Source organism: Panthera tigris, chromosome D1 (genome assembly GCF_018350195.1).
Source record: "Panthera tigris isolate Pti1 chromosome D1, P.tigris_Pti1_mat1.1, whole genome shotgun sequence".
In the NCBI taxonomy this organism is placed as follows: Eukaryota; Metazoa; Chordata; class Mammalia; order Carnivora; family Felidae; genus Panthera; species Panthera tigris.
The window spans coordinates 16,652,198-16,671,096 of NC_056669.1; the positions used below are offsets into that span (position 1 = coordinate 16,652,198).

Sequence of the window (18,899 nt, forward strand, 5' to 3'; positions counted from 1 at the left end):
GGGACTAAAGTGGTAAGTGGACTGTGATGGAGATAAAGATGACTCTATAGGGGCACCTGAGTGGCTCAGGTGGTTGGGCATGTGGCTCTGGATTTCCGTTCAGGTCATGATCTCGATCTTGGGGTCATGAGATTGAGCCTTGCGTCAGGTTCCATGCTGGGTGAGGAGCCTGCTTAAGATTCTCTCCCTCCCTCTCTGTCTCAGTTCCCCCCCCCCCCCCACGCTTATGCGCACTCTCTCTCCCTCTCAAAAAAAAGATGGCTCTATAAAGGGAACCTTTTTTGTTTTTGTTATTTCTGTATGCAGTTGTTAACAGTGAATTGTGGTAATAGATTTGTGATGCTAAACTATCCTTGCATTGCTTGGATCAACCCTAGTTTGTAATGATGTATAAATGCTTCATTGGATTCTATTTAACAATCGTTTACAATTTTTTCATCTATGTCAGTAAGAGAAACTAGCATAGAATTTTTTTCTCATGGTCTTTTGACTATGGAAGTAATCAAAATGAGTTATTCTCTTTCTGTATTTGTGACCGTTTGCAAAAATCATTAGTTTTTGTGGGGAATATTCAGTAAAAATTCTTCTGTAGTACTGTTATGGTCTAATGTGCATGCTTGTGCATACATGCGTGCATAACTATGTCTGTGTGTGAGGGCTGGGGAGGGGGTTTTTGATGCCTACTCTGTTTAGGGGTTGTGGTTTACTCAAGGTTTGAAATGAAAGTCCATTTCCCCTAAACTTAACACGTTTAAGAACAGTGCTTGCCATATAGTAGGCATTCACTGTTTATGGAATGAGTAAATTAGTAAGGGTTATTGGAATAGATTTCATTGTATTCTGTTATTAAAATACCTTCTATATTTTTATTTGTGTCTAATTGTGTTAGATTTTAAAAGCTGGTGCATTCTGAAGATTTTATTTTACCAATTCATCATGATAGGTTTAAGATTTCAGCTTTCAAATATCTTACATTCTACTCAAGACACATTTGTGATTTTTTTTCTTTATTTTTCTTCATTTGTGAACATACCTCTGCACTTTGACAATGTTGACGTTTTATCATACGTGTCTTACTTTACCAAATTTAATGAACACAGTAAATATGGTTTACTTTTGCATGGTGGCTCTAATATACAGGTTCCATATGATTTTCCTGTTGGGAAATATGAATGGGTGGTAGAACCCCTAAAATTTTAGAATGTAGGGAGATGCGCTGGGATGCTAAATGCATTTTCATCAAGTCTGTAAAAGATACTGAGAAACAAAGACTGGGTCCAAAGAGATGGCATTAATTTCTGCCTTAGGTGAGAACAAGTAGAAAATCATGATTTTCTTAGAAAGGTGGCTCACTTGGGACACCGGTTGCCCATTGTTTCAAGACAACCTTCCACATGGATTTGTTCTGCTTTTTATAAAAGAAGTCTGCCACTCATGTTCCGACTTCATCCCACCTTCCCCCACACTCCTCCCAAAGGGAGACACGCTCCACGTTTTTTCAAAACGCCATCATTTCAGTTGGATTGTCCTGTGTGAGGGAAGGAACAGACAGGCCGTTCCATTCCCAGTCGTGTCAACAATCCTGTGCACATCTGTTTCCCTGCCTCTTTCTCAGGCAGCTGGCTGGATGTTGCCGTGTTAATATCTTTCGGACACCTCACACTCAACGTGTCAGAACACAGAATGTGCCCTTTTCACTAAGCAGACCAGCAGCTGCTGCTTTGTTCCTAGCATTGGTATCACATAGTGGTGATAGGCCCAAACTGCTAGGATTGGTTATAGGCTTTTTCTTTCAGCCTTGGGTTTTTCATCTGTAAAATGGGGATAATGGTTCAATCTATCTGGCAGGATTGTAAATGAGAATTAACTAAATAGTAAGATACATAAAGTGCCTGACACATAGAAAGCCTTTAATAAAAGTGTTAGCTTTTATTACTATAAAATATTAATATATTGTATATTTATTACTATAAAAATGGGAATAACCCTATCCCAGTTGCTCAGGCTCAGAGTTTCCTGTTCACCATCTCTTCTATTCAGTCATCTCTTCTTGATTTTACTTCTGCAGTATCTCTCAAATTGGTCTTTCAAAAATACATACATATACGTGTGTGTGTGTGTGTGTGTATATTTTTTTTTCCTTTTTTTTTTTTTTTTTAAAGTAATCTCCACACCCAACACAGGGCTTGAATTCATGACCCCAAGATCAAGAGTTGCAACCTCTACCTACTGAGCCAGCCAGGCACCCTAAATCGGTCTTATTTTACTGCCCATGTTCAGGCTCCCATTACCTTTCTACTGCAGTATATCCTAACTGATGTTCCTGCTTTTGTCATTTCTCCTCTAATTCACTCTTCAATGCTGCTGTTATTTATGGCCTTAAAACACATTAAATATGACTCTTGATTGCAGACCTTTAATGACTTCCCACTGCATTTGTCCTGTCTCCCACCCAGCTTGCTAAATCTCCATTTTGAGTTTTGCCCGCGTTTTCAGTTTTATCGCAGGCTCCCATGGTGGTGATACACTCCAGCCATCCCGGTCGGGTTTACCAGTCTCCGAGCTCCTCTGTGGAGTCTTGGTTCACTCCCTCGGCCTGGAATCGCTTTCTTTCCCATCGTTGGAAGTTTTATGGATTCTGTAAAGCCCAAGAGGTCTCCTAAATTTTACTAGTTTTAATTTGTGGTTCTCCCACCCATGTTCTTATGGCACTTGGTTTTTACTTGACTTTAGTACTTATAGAGTCTTCCTAAGTGTGCAAGTCTGCTTTGCTAACTAGACAGTAGCGTCGAGGAAGACGTTCTTTCTTATGTCGTAGGAGTTGTCTTTGTTGATGGTTTCTTAATAAAGTATGTTAAGTTTGATAAAATACTGCTAATACTATATACTACATATATACTATATATACACCTTTACATATATAAACTATACTAAATACTAATAGCTAAAATACTAATACCAGAGTTGTACAGAGATACAGAATTGTGAGCTTGAGGATTATATTTCATGGAAAATACATTGAAGAGAATGGCAATGATGAAGATTTCTCTAGTTTTGATCCCTTAGAAGCATTAGATTCAGATAGTTATAGAAAATTCCATGTTCTTTCCCAGGTTTTGAGGATAGCAAAGTTTAGTAGCTGCTCTGTATTTGTTGGCAAAAACCATGTATTTAAATGTCTAATGTCTAATATATTCAGGAGGTAAATAATTAATGCTAACCAGATAGACTTTCTGCATATTTGATTAGATTCTATTAGAGCTATCTCCTCAGTATAATTTGTTCTGTCTGTCTATAATGTATCCATATATTTAAAAAAAAATTTTTTTTTACATTTATTTATTTTTGAGAGACAGAGCACAAATCGGGGAGGGGCAGAGAGAGAATGAGACACAGACTCCAAAGCAGGCTGTAGGCTCTGAGCTGTCAGCACAGAGCCCAACGTGGGGCTCGAATTCACTGTGAGATCATGACCTGAGCTGAAGTCAGATGCTTAACAGACTGAGCCACCCAGGTGCCCCATATATCCTTATATTTTTAATTTATTTTTTAAGTTTACAGAATGAGCTTTCTGAAAATTGCCTGGTGGTTTTGTCATTTGTTAGTGGGAGGATATGAGAAGTTTTGGAGATTTCTGCATTATGTTACTTACGTGTTTGTGTATTTAAAGAATTGGTATAGAGAAGTAGTAATCAGTTCTCGGGGTTAATATGCTTTTAGCTGCAGACAAATGCTTCAGTGTATATAATAACTTATATAGTTACCTTTCAGAACTTGGTTGAATAAATTCAAAGGTTATTTTGAAATATAGAGAAGTCAGATTTTATTTTTAAACTCTTTAGGAAATTTGTTTATTCATTTTTTTGAGAGAGAGAATCTCTCTTTTTTTTTTAAATATATGAAATTTATTGTCAAATTGCTTTCCATATAACACCCAGTGCCCATCCCAACAGGTGTCCTCCTCAATATCCATCACCCACCCTCCCCCCCCCCCCCATCAGCCCTCAGTTTGTTCTCAGTTTTTAAGAGTCTCTTATGCTTTGGCGAGACAGACAGACAGACAGACAGAGAGAGAGAGAGAGAGAATGAGAATGAATGAGAGAATATCTCAAACAGGCTCCATGCTGTCAGCACAGAGCCCAACATGGGGCTCAATCCCACGAACTGTGAGATGACCTGAGCGAAAACCAAGAGTCAGATGTTTAACCGACTGAGCCACCCAGGCACCCCAGAAATAATTATTTTAAAATATTGTCTCTAGTATAAGTGATCACTGTTTCAGATGAGTTAGGAAAGAAAGAATAGATTGTGAAAAAGTAAATCTTTTCCACTGATAACTATACAGTGGAGAAGCAGACACTCCCGGCATTAACCAAATGGTCAAGCTTAGCATCACTAGTGATGTCATGTGGACTTCACATATCCCCTGTTGTGATGAGAAGGGCACCTCACTTCTATGACATTCTTTCTGTAAACTCAAGCACGGTCAAAAATATGAGAATAAAATCAGCTAAACACCTTGAGGGCATGTGCTACAGAATACCTGGCCAGTAACCCTCGAAACTCTTAAGGTCACGAAAAACAAAGACTAAGAAACTATCCCACACCAGAGGAGAGTGCGGATATATGATGATAAATGTTATGTATCCTAGAGTAGATCCTGAAACAGATAAGGACATTAATGGAAGAAACAGGTGAGACCTGAATAATGTCTGGGGTTTACTTAATAGGACCATACTGATGAAGGTTTGTTACTTTTGATGGATGTACCATAGTAACATGAGGTGGTAACATTAGGAGAAAGTGAAACTGAATGAGGGGTATATGGGAACATTCTGTACTATCTTTGCAACTTTTCTGTAAATCTAAGATTCCAAAATAAAAAGTTTATTTAAAAGGTAAAGTTATATTTTCTAATTTCATTCTACACATTTATTGAATGCCTGTTAAGTGCAAGGCAGTGTGCTCACTACTGCAGGAGATAGTGTGTAAGACACTTTACCTGCTCCTGTCCCTAAGGAGTTGTTATTCTGTTGGGGACTGAGACAGCTGATGCAAAGCAGAACATGATGGAACCTGTGCTAAGTATTTTATTTTTTATTTTATTTTTTTAGGTTTTATTTACTTTGAGCGAGAGAACAGAGAAGAGTCAGAGAGAGAAGGAGAGAGTGAGAATCTCAAGCAGGTTCCACACTGCCAGTGCGGAGCCCGATGTGGGGCTCAGACTCATGAACTGAGAAATCATGATCTGAGCCAAAGTTGGAGTCTTAACAGACTGAGCCACCCAGGCGCCCCGTGAAGCCTGTGCCAAGAATTAAGATGCTTTGGGGTCTGGGGTTGGAGAGTAAGACCTTAAATGAAAGCTGTTAAATATCCCGTGCCCACCCCACCCAATACATACACCAAAGAGACAGCATTTAGAATGAACTTTGGGCAGGATTTTAGTAACCACAGGCATTAGAAAGGAAATATATATCATTCCCACCAGCTTGGGCTCACGACCTGCTCTGCCAGTTACTAGCTCTATGACCTTGGGTGAGTCATTTAATATCCCTGTCTTTGTTCTTCATTTGTAAGGTAGGATTAATGATTCCTATCTCAAAGCATTGTGAGAATCACAGGAGGTATGCATGTAGTTTAGCAAAGCATCTGACACATAATAAGCTCTTAATGTGAACTATTAGAACTAGAGGGAGGCATGTATTGATGTAACACCATCAAGAGAGGTGTGGGGCCCCAGAAAGTATAGAATGTTTGGGAAAATACTGTAGTATGTGTTTAGAAGGATGAATTGGGACCATCTTGTAAGTGCTTTAATTTACAAGCTGAGGAGTTTGAACTTTTTTGGTGGTTATTGGGAAGTCTTTGAAAATCTTTGTGTAGGAGGGAGTAAAGAGATTGAGTCTGAGTTTTAAGATTAATTTGTTAGAAGTGTGAGGGGAGTATTAGAGATTCTCACATGGGCTGCTGCCCTCCCAGTCACTTGGTGAATTAAATTAGTGTCCCTTTAGCTTTGAATTCTATGAAACCGGTAGTTCAAAATGCTCTGGATGATTAATGTTGTGTGATGGTAGTCTGTTACATGTAACTGGGGACCTCAAAGGCAGGACCACCAATATGCAGATACGTTTAATGTGTGTTTAGTATTATTAAAAAAAAAAAGGTCATTGATATTTTCAGAGATACTGGTTCAGAACTCCTTTTGTAGGTGATGCTTTTGGTTTTGCACCCCCCCCCCCCCCTTTTAAAGCAGTTTAAGCAGATAAGAGCTAAACAGTACTTTATTGACTTCCTGTGAAGCTTGTTGAAAGAAGTTCCGTTGTATCTATTTTTAAAGCTGATTACTCTGAGCAGAGGATGCTGCTATTGAGTTATAAATGTCATGTCACTATGTTCTCAGTCAGCATTCTTTGGATGACATTAGTGTTTGCATGTAAGGTTTTTGGAGTCCAGTGACTAGGAAAGCAGCATAGTTATCACTGAAATGGTACCAGTACATGAAGTACTTACAAACACTGATCATTTCACCATTCAACAGTATAATTAATTTGTCATCATCTCTGTGGAGTCCTTAGCCCACACCATGGCTAAATGTCAAAAAATGGGTTATATTGACCTCATTTGGGAGAATGTTTTACAACTTCAAAATGATACTGTATAATGTTGTGTAGCTATTTATGAATCATTGTATTAAAAGTGTTAATCACTTTGAAATTTACCCACTGGGAAATACAGGTTCATTGGGTCCACAAATACTAAAATACATTTCAGCCTAAATTATTGGGGTTTCCCCCCAGTGTTTTACTATGAAAATTTTCATTCATACAGAAACATTGAAAGAACTTTACACCAATCCTGTACCTGTCCCCTAGATTCTACAAGTGACTAAATTATAAAAGGAAAGTCTTGCTTCCTTTGCTTTAAAAATCAAAGAAACTTCTTTCTGAGTCTTTGAACCATTTTCACATGAGACAGTATTTTGAAATGGCTGAGATGATTTTTGATGTTTCTGTGTTACCTTTTTAAAATGTTTTTAACACTTATTTAACATTTAATATTTATTTTTGAGAGCAAGAGCAACCAAGGGGGATAGAGCGATGGGGATAGAGGATCCTAAGTAGGCTCCGTGCTGACAGCAGAGAGCCTGATGCAGGGCTTGAACTTAGGGACTGTGAGATCATGACCTGAGCTGAAGTCTGATGCTCAACAGACTGAGCCACCCAGGCACCCCTGTGTTATTTCTTCAGAAAGAAAATTGAGTAAAATAATTCACAGATTCTGGCATTTAGCAAGTCTCTAATGTTAGAATGTATAACAATATTTAAAAAAAATTTTTTTTAAGTTTATTTTGAGAGAGAGAGCACAGGCAGGGAAGGGACAGAAAGAAAAGGAGAGACAGAATCCCAAGCAGGCTCTGCAACAACCTCACAGAGCCCGATGGCAGGGCTTGAACTCATGAACTATGAGATCATGAACCTGAGCTGAGATCAAGAGTCGGACACTTAACCAACTGTGCCACCCAGGCACCCCCAAATAGGTAACAATATTTAACTCACCACATTAGATTAACAGGCTCTGTGTTGACAGCAGAAAACCCAGCATGGGGCTTGAACTCACGATCCACGAGATCCCAACCTGAGCCAAAGTCGGTCACTTAACCAACTGATCCACCCACGCATCCCCTCCAGGAAATACATTTTAGATCTCTAGTCTTTTTAACTATTCTCACATATATTTTCACATACTCCTTTGTAGAAAGAATAGACAGACCATGCTTGTGAGTTACAGAATTTATTACTATCAAAATGGAGTTTTTTGGTTTTTTTTAAGGACTGTGCTTTAAGTTCATGTATTTATTTTGAGAGAGAAAGCACAAGTAGGGGAGGGGCAGATAGAAGGGAGCAAGGATCCCAAGCAGGCTCCACACTGGCAGTCCAGAGCCCTCCATGGTTTTTGAAATCACCAACTGTGAGATCATGACCTGAGCTGAAGTAGACACCTAACCAACTGGGCCACCCAGGCGCCCCCAAAATGGAGTTTCAGAAAAGTAACCCTAAGTGAGAATGTCTTTATGAATACGTTGGACTAACTGTATTGTAAGTCATCATTGTTTTCTAAAAGATCTCAATCTCTTAATACTTATTTCTGAAAAGTCCTTTTCTTCATGCAATAAATTGTTGCTATACTTGGAAGGGATGGAGCATTCTCATTAAAGCAAGAGTGGTGCCATTCTCAGTATTCCTCTTAAATGTTCATAAATTTTAACATAAAGAGTTAATTTATCTCCCCATACTATGTTCTTTTTTTCATTTCCTCTTTCTCTGCAAAGTACTTTGTGGCCATGAGTTCTAAAGATGGCTTGTTTTTCAGTATTTTGTGTGGTAAGTTCATTGGTTGGAATCGTTTGAAGAGTTTTCTGTTTATCTCGTGTTCATATAAAGGCTACTTTTCAACACTGTTCTGTTTGATTTATAGAAATGGTGATTGCAATTCGTATCAAGTTGTATTTATCTTTCTACTTTAGAAGCTAAAGCAGGAGCTATATTGCTTCTTTAATCTTTAATATAGCTATGTATTGGTGACATAGAAATCTTAGTCCCTTATTAACTGAAACTATACACAGAAAATGGAACCATTATTTTAGGCCTCAGGTACAAAGGTATGTTGGCTTGTAGAGTAGGACCTGAGTTAGGGGGAAAGAGCTGACACTGGTCTGAACTTTGAAAACAATTGACACTGTATACTGAGTCAGCATTCGATTATTATGGGGAAGTTGTGAGCTAAGAGAAGAAGAGGAGGGAAGCTAGAGGGTAGCATTTGTGGTTACTTAGGTGTAGATGTTTGGTGTCAAAGATAATAAAAATGGGAGCACCTGGGTGGCTCAGTTGGTTGAGCATCCAACTTCGGCTCGGGTCATGATCTCATGGTTTGTGAGTTTGAGTCCCGCTTCGGGCTCTGTGCTGACAACTTGGAGCCTGGACCCTGCTTGGGATTCTCTGTCTGTCTGTCTGTCTGTCTCTCTCTCTCTCTCCCTCCCTCCCTCCCTCCCTCCCTTTCTCTCTCTCCCTCCCTTTCTCTCTCTCTCTCTCTCTCTCTCCCTTTCTCTCTCTCTCTCCCTCTCTCTCCCTCCCTCCCTCCCTCCCTCTCTCTCTCTCCCTTTCTCTCTCTCTCTCTTTCTCTCTCTCTCTCTCTCTCCCTTTCTCTCTCTCTCTCTCTCCCTTTCTCTCTCTCTCTCTCTCCCTTTCTCTCTCTCTCTCTCTCCCTTTCTCTCTCTCTCTCTCTCTCCCTTTCTCTCTCTCTCTCTCTCCCTTTCTCTCTCTCCCTTTCTCTCTCTCCCTTTCTCTCTCTCCCTTTCTCTCTCTCCCTTTCTCTCTCTCCCTTTCTCTCTCTCCCTTTCTCTCTCTCCCTTTCTCTCTCTCTCTGCCCCTCCCCCACTTGCTCCCTGTCTCGCTCTCAAAAATAAACATTAAAAAAAATGACTTCCTTCTTCAAATACCTCATGAGTTAAAGTAAAACCTGTATTACTTGCTACTGCTGGAACTTAAGAAAAGTTTTGTCTTCAGGGTATTTATAAAAAAAATAGAACAGTTGTGTTCCTTTGTGGCTCTTTGGAGAATTGTTAGAACATATTGTATGAATTGAAGTAACTGCTGACAGAATTTTGAAAAGTATTGCTTACCTCGTAATAAGCTAAATATCCATCACGCCTCGTTGTTCTAAGATTACATGTTTAGACGGATTCTGCTGATGAAACTCAGCCTTATACACAGCACTCAACCATAAGCCAGCGGCCTTAAAATGTTATTGAACAGAATTTCAACTCAGATCAGTTACAAAATGCTGTGACCCATGGGCTTTTATAGATATTTAATTTCCTTTTAAGAAGTATGATGCTTATGGTGCACAACTCTGGTGGTTTTCAGAAATGTAAGTTGGCTTTTTGGGGATGCATCCTTGAGTAGGAAAGTGTCTCAAATTGATTTTCAGTAACTATTTCAGTCAGCACTTTGAGCTGCTCTTAGGTGCCTGGTGCCATTACATCCTTGTGGTCAATAACTTTCCCTTTTCTTTTCTTTCTCTCTCTCTCTCTTTTTTTTTTTTTTTTTTTTTTTGGTGGCTTCACAAATTAAAATAGCTTTCTGCTCATTATGATTTTGGTGTGTATATTTTATCTCTGATCCAGCATCGTGCTGGACCCTTGGTAGATCTCTCTGGAACATTCTTTGAAAAGATGCCAACACAGCTCAGTCATCCCAGACTCCCTTCTTGCCCCTGCTTCAGACTTGGCTTAGAAATCAACTCTGAAAAGAGAGGTTCCTAAGACGACCCTCTCTAAAACAGCAACTCTCCGTGACTCTCTTCTCATAGGCTGCATTGTTTTTCTTCTGAGCACTTTTCTCCCACCACCTGATGCTCTGCCATGGGAACAGGAATGCCAAAAAGCCAGATTTTGTTTTGTTCATAGCTGCATCCATCCCTAGAGCCTAGCACTAGTAGGCAGTGTTTTCTGAAGGTATAACGAAGGTTAGAAATTGTGGCAGCTGCCCAAAGCGATGTAAATACCCGTTAGAAATGGATTTAGCTCTCGTGTACATAGATAACTATAGTACAAGAGGGGTTCAGATGACATGAGAGCTGCGGTGAACGTGCTGTGGGTATTTGAGTGGTTTATTACTTCTAGCTGTCTTCTTAGGAAATGACATTTAAGCTGCGTCTTACTTCAGACTAGGGAAACTGATAAGCAGAGGCTTATAGGTGGGAAAGTGAACAAGGGTAGTATGTATGAGAAAAGATGACGTATTCAGTTTGGCTAGAACATACTCGTGAAGAAGTAAGAAATTAGAGAGGTAGCTTAGATTCAAGTCAGCGGAAAGTCTTCAAATCAAAATGAGTTTGGGTTTTGTCCCCCTGGCAGTGTGGAAATTGTTTTTTCCCCTCCTTAAAAAGGCAGTTGTATATGTGGCAGGATTCGCCTTCACAGGAGGAGACTGAAGACTGAAGTGTGTTTTTGTTATTGTATTTAATTTTAATTCCAGTTGGTTAACGTACAGTGTAATAATGGGGTGCCTGGGTGGCTCAGTTGGTTAAGCGTCCGACTTTTGATTTCGGCTCAGGTCATGATCTTGCGGTTTCATGGGTTCGAGCCCTATGTCCATGCTGAATCTGCTTCGGATTCTCCCTCTCTCTTCCCCTCCCCCGCTTGTTTTCTCTCGGTCTCTCTCAAAATAAATTTTAAAAAACCTGTAATATTCGTTTTAAGATGTACAGTTTAGTGATTCTACACTTGCATTCATCACCCCGTGCTCATCATAAGTGCCCTCCTTAATCCCCACCATCTGTTTCACCCGTCTCCCACCCTCCTCCCCTCTGTTAACCATCAGAGTTCCCTGTAGTTAAGAGTCTGTTTCTTGGTTTGCCTATCTTATTTCCTTTACTCATATGTTTCTTAAATTACATGTATGAGTGAAATCATATGGTGTTTGTCTTTCTCTGCCTGACTTATCTCACTTAGTATTGTACTTTCTAGCTCCATGCGTGTGGTTGCAAATGGGAAGCTTTCATTTTTTATAGCAGAGTAATAGTTCATTGTGTGTGTATACACACACACACACACACACACACACACACACATCTTTATCCATCAGTCAGTGGACACTTGGGCTGCTTCCATAATTTGGCTACTATAAATAATGCTGCTATAAACATAGGGGTTCATGTATCTCTTTGAACCAGTGCTTTTGTAATTTTTGGGTAAATACCCAGTAGTGCAATTACTAGATTGTAGGATCGTTCTATTTTTACCTTTTTTTTTTTTTTTTAAAGGCTGAGACCTAATCATAGGACTAGAGACCACTCCCCTCCTCCTCCCCCTCCCCCTAACCACATTTTTTTGGTAATGTTTATTTTTGAGAGAGAGAGACAAAGTGTGAGCAGGGGAGGGACAGAGACAGAGGAAGGCACAGAATTTGAAGCAGGCTCCAGGCTCCGGTGCTGTCAGCACAGAGCCCGAAGTGGGGCTCGAACCCACCAACCGGGAGATCATGACCTGAGCCGAAGTCGGACATCAACCGACTGAGTCACCCAGGCGTCCCTATTTTTACCTTCTTGAGGTACCACCGTATGGTTTTCCACAGTGGCTACAGCAGTTCACTTCCTACCAACTGTGCATGAGGGTTCCTTTTTCTCCCCATCCTCACCAACAATTGTTTCTTGTGTGTTGATAGGAGCCATTCTGACAGGTGTGAGGTGATATCTCTTTGTGGTTTTCATTTGCATTGCCCTGATGTTGAGTGATGTTGAACATCTTTTCACATGTCTGTTGGCCATCTGTGTGGAAGACTAAAGTTTGAATTGTGGAGTAGGTGGGGGAGGGTAGCAACGAACTTCAATTAAAATCATGTAGTTTAAAGGTAGGAAGACAACAGTGGTCAGCAAACTGACAAATAGGTCAGATATGGAGAATAAGGGAGGTGGAAGAAGCCGAGATAACTCTAAGCTTTATATTTATATATATATATACTTCAGAAACTCTTTATTTAAAAAAATTTTTTTTAATGTTTATTTTCGAGAGAGCACGCACATGCGCTCCTGCGTGCAGGCGGGGAAGGGGCAGAGAGAGAGGGAGACAGGATCCAAAGTGGGCTCTGTGCTGAGAGTGGAGAGCCCGATGTGAGGCTTGAACCCATGAAACCGTGGTGAGATCATGACCTAAGTCGGAGCTGGATGCTTAACTGACTGAATCACCCAGGCGCCCTTCTAAGGTTTTGAATTTGTGGGAAGTAAGATGGTGTTGTCGTTACAGAGAATATGAAGACAGAACAGATTTGAGAAGGAAGATTAATTTAATTTTGAACATGTTGCTTTGAGGTGTTAGCATGTGAATGGAGAAGTATAGTTGGCAGTTGGAAAGTTACCAAATTTTAAGATTTGGGAATCACTTGCAGAGTGGTTTCTCAAGCTTCTGATTGTGAAGGAAGAGTCAAGAGATTACACGGAGAGAGAAAAGAAAGTAGCCGAGAGCATATTCTTGGGAAATAGCTCTGTTGAGAGAATAGGAAGAAAAGCCAAAGAAAGACAAAGCCAGTAGGAGAACCAAGAGAGGACAACATGAGAGAAACCAAAGAAAGATACTTTCAGGAGGAAATAAGAGTCCTGAAAAAGCTGTTAAAACCTTGAGAGTGTGATATAATATCTTCTTGGTCATATTATACATATATTACTCTGCTGTACTGTTTAGCATAGTTTGTTTTGTTTTTTTGTGTTTTTAATATTTAAGTAACCTATACCCGCAGTGTGGGACTTAAACTCACGACGCTGAGATCAAGAGTCGCATGTTTTCTGTCTGAGCCAGCCAGGCGCCCCAGCATAGTTCTTTACACATAGGAAGTTCTCAACAATTTAGCATAACCTAAGGAAATCCTGGGCTCTCACTTGTTTCTCTTTAAAGATTAACATTTGGCAGAATGTGATCTATGTTTATTGAGGTTCAGTCTACTGTGTCCCGCTGACGACTTGAAAGTAAGGTCATTGGGAATAATTGGTGCTTGGCACGTTTTCTACCAAGTTCTGTGTTGCAGAATTCTTCTGAGATATATTCGTGATATATTCTTTTTGTTTGTTTGTTTGTTTTTAAAGTTTATTTATTTTTGAGAGAGAGAGTAGGGGAGGGACAGAGAAGGAGGGAGAAACAGGATCCCAAGAGGGATTGATGCGGGACTCAATCGCACAAATTGGAAGATCATGACCAGAGTTGAAATCAAGAGTCAGATGCTAACTGCCTGAGCCACCCAGGCGCCCCTAAAAATTTTATTTTTAAGTACTCTCTATACCCAATGTGAAACTCGGAACCCACGACCCCAAGATCAAGTGTCGCATGTTTTACCAGCTGAGCCAACCAGGCACCCCATTCTGTGATACAGCCTTGATCTTTATGATTTTTGTTACAACTCTGGTAAAATAGTAAAAGTTCTAGCAAGCCATAATGGAAGGATCTCCGAGTGCCAAGAGGAGAACTGCTGATGGAACTCAGGGATTGGATAAGTGCGTGTATTCCTGTCTCACACTTGATCTATTTAGCATATGAATTATTTTCAGACTGTCTTCAAGGAATATATTATCACTTTTGTAGGTGCTTTCAGAAAACAAATAGGAAACTAGAAAGAGAATAACTTGCTACAAGTGCAAGAAGACATATCAGGAAAATGGAGCAGATTTGTTGAAAAGCTGACTGGAAAGATTTCAGTAGCATTTTGCACAAGAGTCAGGGCTAGAGAGACTTGGTTACTTTGGTGCAGCATTTTATACATTAAAGACAAAGATGGGATCTCCATTATAACATAAAGAGAAAAGTCTCTATTAAAGAGAATTTTTAGATGAGCAAATTTGATTATGAATTGACTTGAAATTTTATAAGCCACTCATGACAAGAATAGACTTTTGAATACAGAAATACCAATGACTGAGACAAAGGGAAGGTAGTGCAGACGGTAGCTGGTTTGGTGCTTAACAGTAAAGCATCTGTCTGTATCTTTTCTGTGTGACAGCACATTAAAGATAAGAAAGGTAATCTGATTACAGTATACACCTAGGGGTGCCTGGCTGGCTCAGTCGGTGGAGCATGTGACTCTTTAATTTTAGAGAGAGAGAGAGAGAGAGAGTGCTAGCAGAGGGGGTGGGGAATCTTAACGTGTGCGGCTCAGTCCCACGACCCTCAGATCATGACCTGAGCCAAAATCAAGAATTGGACGCTTAACCGAATGAGCCGCCCAGGTGCCCCAACACAGTGATTACATAACTCAGTACATTAAGCTGTGTGGCATCTTTATGATTCCATTCATTAAGCAGAGATTAAACAGGTTATGAGAATAAGTTCCCTGATGGTCAAAGCAAAATAGTAGCATATTCACTTAGAAATGTTTACACGGTTTGGATTTTAGCACTTCAGTTTTGGTATAGGATGAGGAGTTGTTTTGGTAAAATCTAACCTCTTTTCAGGTCTGATTTAAGTGAGAATATTTGTTAGGTCTTAGATATTTAAATTGAGAATTGTCATTTATTAATTTATTAGTAATTTATTTTTTAATTTGTGTGAGTCGTATGATGATTCGTTTTAAAATCCAGAATAGCTTATACAAAGCTATTCTGATTATTTTGCTTTGTTAGCATTTCGTCTCTTTTGTGAGATTAGTAGAGGTGTTCAAGTAAGTACCTTTATTTGAGTCCTCTGTCATCTTCAAAACGTGGATTTGTTCATATTAGTGAATACTCAGAGGTATTTGGCTTGAGTTAGATTAAAAGCCTTAAAATATATTCCTGTTAAATTTTTTCTATTTACTATAGGACATCTTTTGAATGGAGGGAATGGGAGTGGATCTAGTGAGTGCCACAGTCTTTGTTATATCTGTATCTTTCATATAATGTTAGAGCAAAAACAGTTTCTGAAGCCCTGCTTTGAACACAGATAGTATCACAGAGTATTTCATATGTCAACAGCACATTTCCTTCCTCTCTCCTTTCCTAGTTTTATAATATCTCTGAATAATACTGATCAGAAAGTATATTGGAAGATGTTCTTCGTAAATGTATATTCATGTTCATATTAATTACACACCTGACATGGTTGATTTCAGTGAATTTAAAATAAAAATAACTTTATGTGTTTAATTATTGCACTTCTGATCATCTGTAGGCGAAACCTAACCAAACTGTCACTGATCTTCAGCCACATGCTGGCGGAACTAAAAGGAATCTTTCCAAGTGGACTCTTTCAAGGAGACACATTTCGGATTACGAAAGCAGACGCTGCAGAATTTTGGAGGAAAGCTTTTGGGGAAAAGTAAGTGCTCAAATAATTTGAACTATGAAAAACTAAAGCATATGTTTTGGCCTTTTGTGTATTTTTTAATTTCTTACCTAATTTTTAACTTTTTTTCCTTTTTTTTTTTTTTTAATGTTTATTTTATTTTGAGAGAGAGAAAGAGTGGGGGAGGAGCAGAGAGGGAGAGAGAGAAAGAATCCCAACCAGGCCTCCTGCTCAGCACGAAGCCCGACACAGGGCTTGATGTCACCAGTGATCTCACAACTGTGAGCTGAAATCAAGAGTCAGATGCCGAACCAACTGAGCCACCCAGCTGCCCCAACTTTTTTTAAGTAAACTCTAACCCCAGTGTGGAGCTCGAAATCACAACCCTGAGTCATATGGTCTTCTGACTGAGCCCCTACTTATTTTTTTATGAATGAAATAATATGGAAAAGCATAGAGAAAAATAACGAACACGAATGTACAGTAGCTTCCCCCCTCCCCCCCTTATCTGCAGTCTTACTTTCCATGGTCTCAGTTCCCTGCGGTCACCTGTGGTCCAGAAGCAGGTGATCCTCCTGATACTTCATCAGAAGGTCACTAGTAGCCTAACACTACATCACAGTGCCTACGTGATTCACCTCCCTTCATCACATCACTTAGGCATTTTATCATCTCACATCACCCACGACAAGAAGGGTATGTACCGTAAGATATTGTGAGAGAGAAAGATCATATTTCTATAACTTCCATTACAGTCTATTGTTATAGTTCTATTTGAGTAGTTATTGTTCTTAATCTCTCAGTGTGCCTAATTTAGAAATTAAACTTTATCTTAGGTGTGTGTGTATAGGACGAAGCATAATACAGATAGGGTTTGGTATTACTGCGTTTGCAGACATCCACTGAGGGTTTTTGCAAAGTATCCTTTGCAGATAAGGGAGGACGTACTGTATCTGCTTCCCTGCTTTGGTGTAAATAGCTAACTTTTTTTTCTTTTTGGAGAAAATTTCGCAGATTCAGTTGAGACCCGTGCTCTTTGTTTGAATATTTATTTCTTTTTCTCCCCATCCATTCTGCTGTTAATGGACATATGTGTCACATTATTTGCTATCACAAACCGCTGAGGTGAACAAAATTATATTCACCTTCATAGGCAGGAGCTTCTTCATAGTTCCGTGCTAGGAGCAAAATAGCCAAATCAGGGGGTTTCACATCCTCTGCTTTGCCAGATATTGCCCAGTTGCTTTCCAAAGTGGTTATACTAGTTTGTATCCCTGTGAGTAGTGTACATAAATTCCAGTGGCTCCACAGTCTGGCCAACACTGGTGATGTGAATTGGGTGTCATATTTTGCTTTACAGTCCTGATGACATGGGAGACTGAGCATCTTTTCACAAGTGTGACCAGTCAGGATTCTTACCCTAACTTGCCTATTCCTCTTCCTGACTTGTCCTTTTTACTACTCTTTCTCCTCTTGTAAGATACGGATTGTCTGTTAGTTACTTACATTACAAGTATCTTCTAATCCGTAGCTGGTTTTTCCACTTTCCTTATATTGTCTTTTGATGTATAGAAGTTTTAAATTCGACAGACAGATTCATGAATTAAGCTTATGCTCTTAAGTATTAATATAAATGTTCTTGTATGTCCTCTGAAACTTGGATCAAGGAAATGAAAAGATAGAAAACAATAAAACTTTTTCATCGAATATACAGATCCTAATGTAAATTTCTTTTTAAATGCCACCTTTTTCAAAATATGTGTAAATGTAAAACATAGAATAATTAGTGATTTAAAAATCTGGGTAAAGAGGACGGGAATAAGTTTAACTTTGTTTCTTTTAACTTAATAACTACATTAGAAAAGAGTTCAAAATGCCACTTGATGTCTTAAAACTTTTCAAAGGCAATGAGCTTGTATTTTGAGAAATAGAAATCCCATAATATCTGGTGCTTGCCTTATCTGGGGTTTAATCACTTATATTAATAATTTATTCCTCATCCCTGTCAAACTCTGTTGCTCCTGTGCCATAAGCCTATTTCCTCCTGTCTCATCCTTGAGAGTGTGAGTTCCTCAAAGAACTCAGAATGTATTTCATGCTTTGAAAAAGTTATTTTGGGGGCCCCTGGGTGGCTCAGTCGGTTGAGCTTCTGACTTCGGCTCAGGTCATGATCTCGTGGTCCGTCAGTTTGAGCCCCGCGACGGTCTCTGTGCCTACAGCTCAGAGCCCGGAGCCTGCTCAGATTCTGTGTCTTCCTCTCTCTGTGCCCCTCCCCCACTCGCGCTTTGTCTCCCTCTGTCTCAAAAATAAATAAACGTTAAAAAAAATTAAAAGAAAAAGTTATTTTGGGGCGCCTAGGTGGCTCAGTTGGTTAAGTGTCCAACTCTTGGATTTTGGTTCAGGTCGTGATCTCACGGTTCGTGGGATCGAGCCCCATGTTGGACTCTGCGCTGACAGCTCAGAGCCTGCTTGCGATTCTCTCCCCTCCTCTCTCTGCCCTTCTCCCGCTCGTGCACGCGCACATGCGTGTGCAGTCTCTCTCTCTCAAAATGAATAAATATTTAAAAAAATAAAAAACTTAGTTTAAACGTAAGCTTGCTGTTAATTGAGGCCTGGCCAGAGGTTGAATTTATTATATAAAAAGAGTAATTTCCTCTCTCTTTCCATGCTTCCCTAAATGGAACAAATGTGTGAAGAAAGAGGAGAAAGGCGTTGGTTTGTGACCTTCTGCCAAAGAATAGTGGAAGAAGATGTCTCTGTTACTAATGTACGCATTAGAAAGTTAAATACATCGTTTACTCCCTTTCTCTTCTCAATCCAAAATATAGCTTAGCTTCTTTAAGAGAATTGAAATTGATTTTTTTTTTTTTTAATTTTTTTTTTAACGTTTATTTATTTTTGAGACAGAGAGAGACAGAGCACGAATGGGGGAGGGGCAGAGAGAGGGAGACACAGAATCGGAAGCAGGCTCCAGGCTCTGAGCCATCAGCCCAGAGCCCGACGCGGGGCTCGAACTCATGGACTCACAGACCGTGAGATCGTGACCTGAGCTGAAGTCGGCCGCTCAACCGACTAAGCCACCCAGGCGCCCCTGAAA

At 39.7% G+C, this 18,899-nt stretch overlaps 1 protein-coding gene across 1 annotated transcript in view; it reads left to right on the top strand.

Annotated features, from left to right (window-relative positions):
* Window positions 1-18,899, top strand: part of CBL (Cbl proto-oncogene) — an 83,974-nt gene that overhangs the window by 34,001 nt on the left and 31,074 nt on the right. The window contains 1 exon segment of the mRNA XM_042958743.1: window positions 15,689-15,835. Coding sequence (XP_042814677.1) covers window positions 15,689-15,835 — 147 coding nt within the window.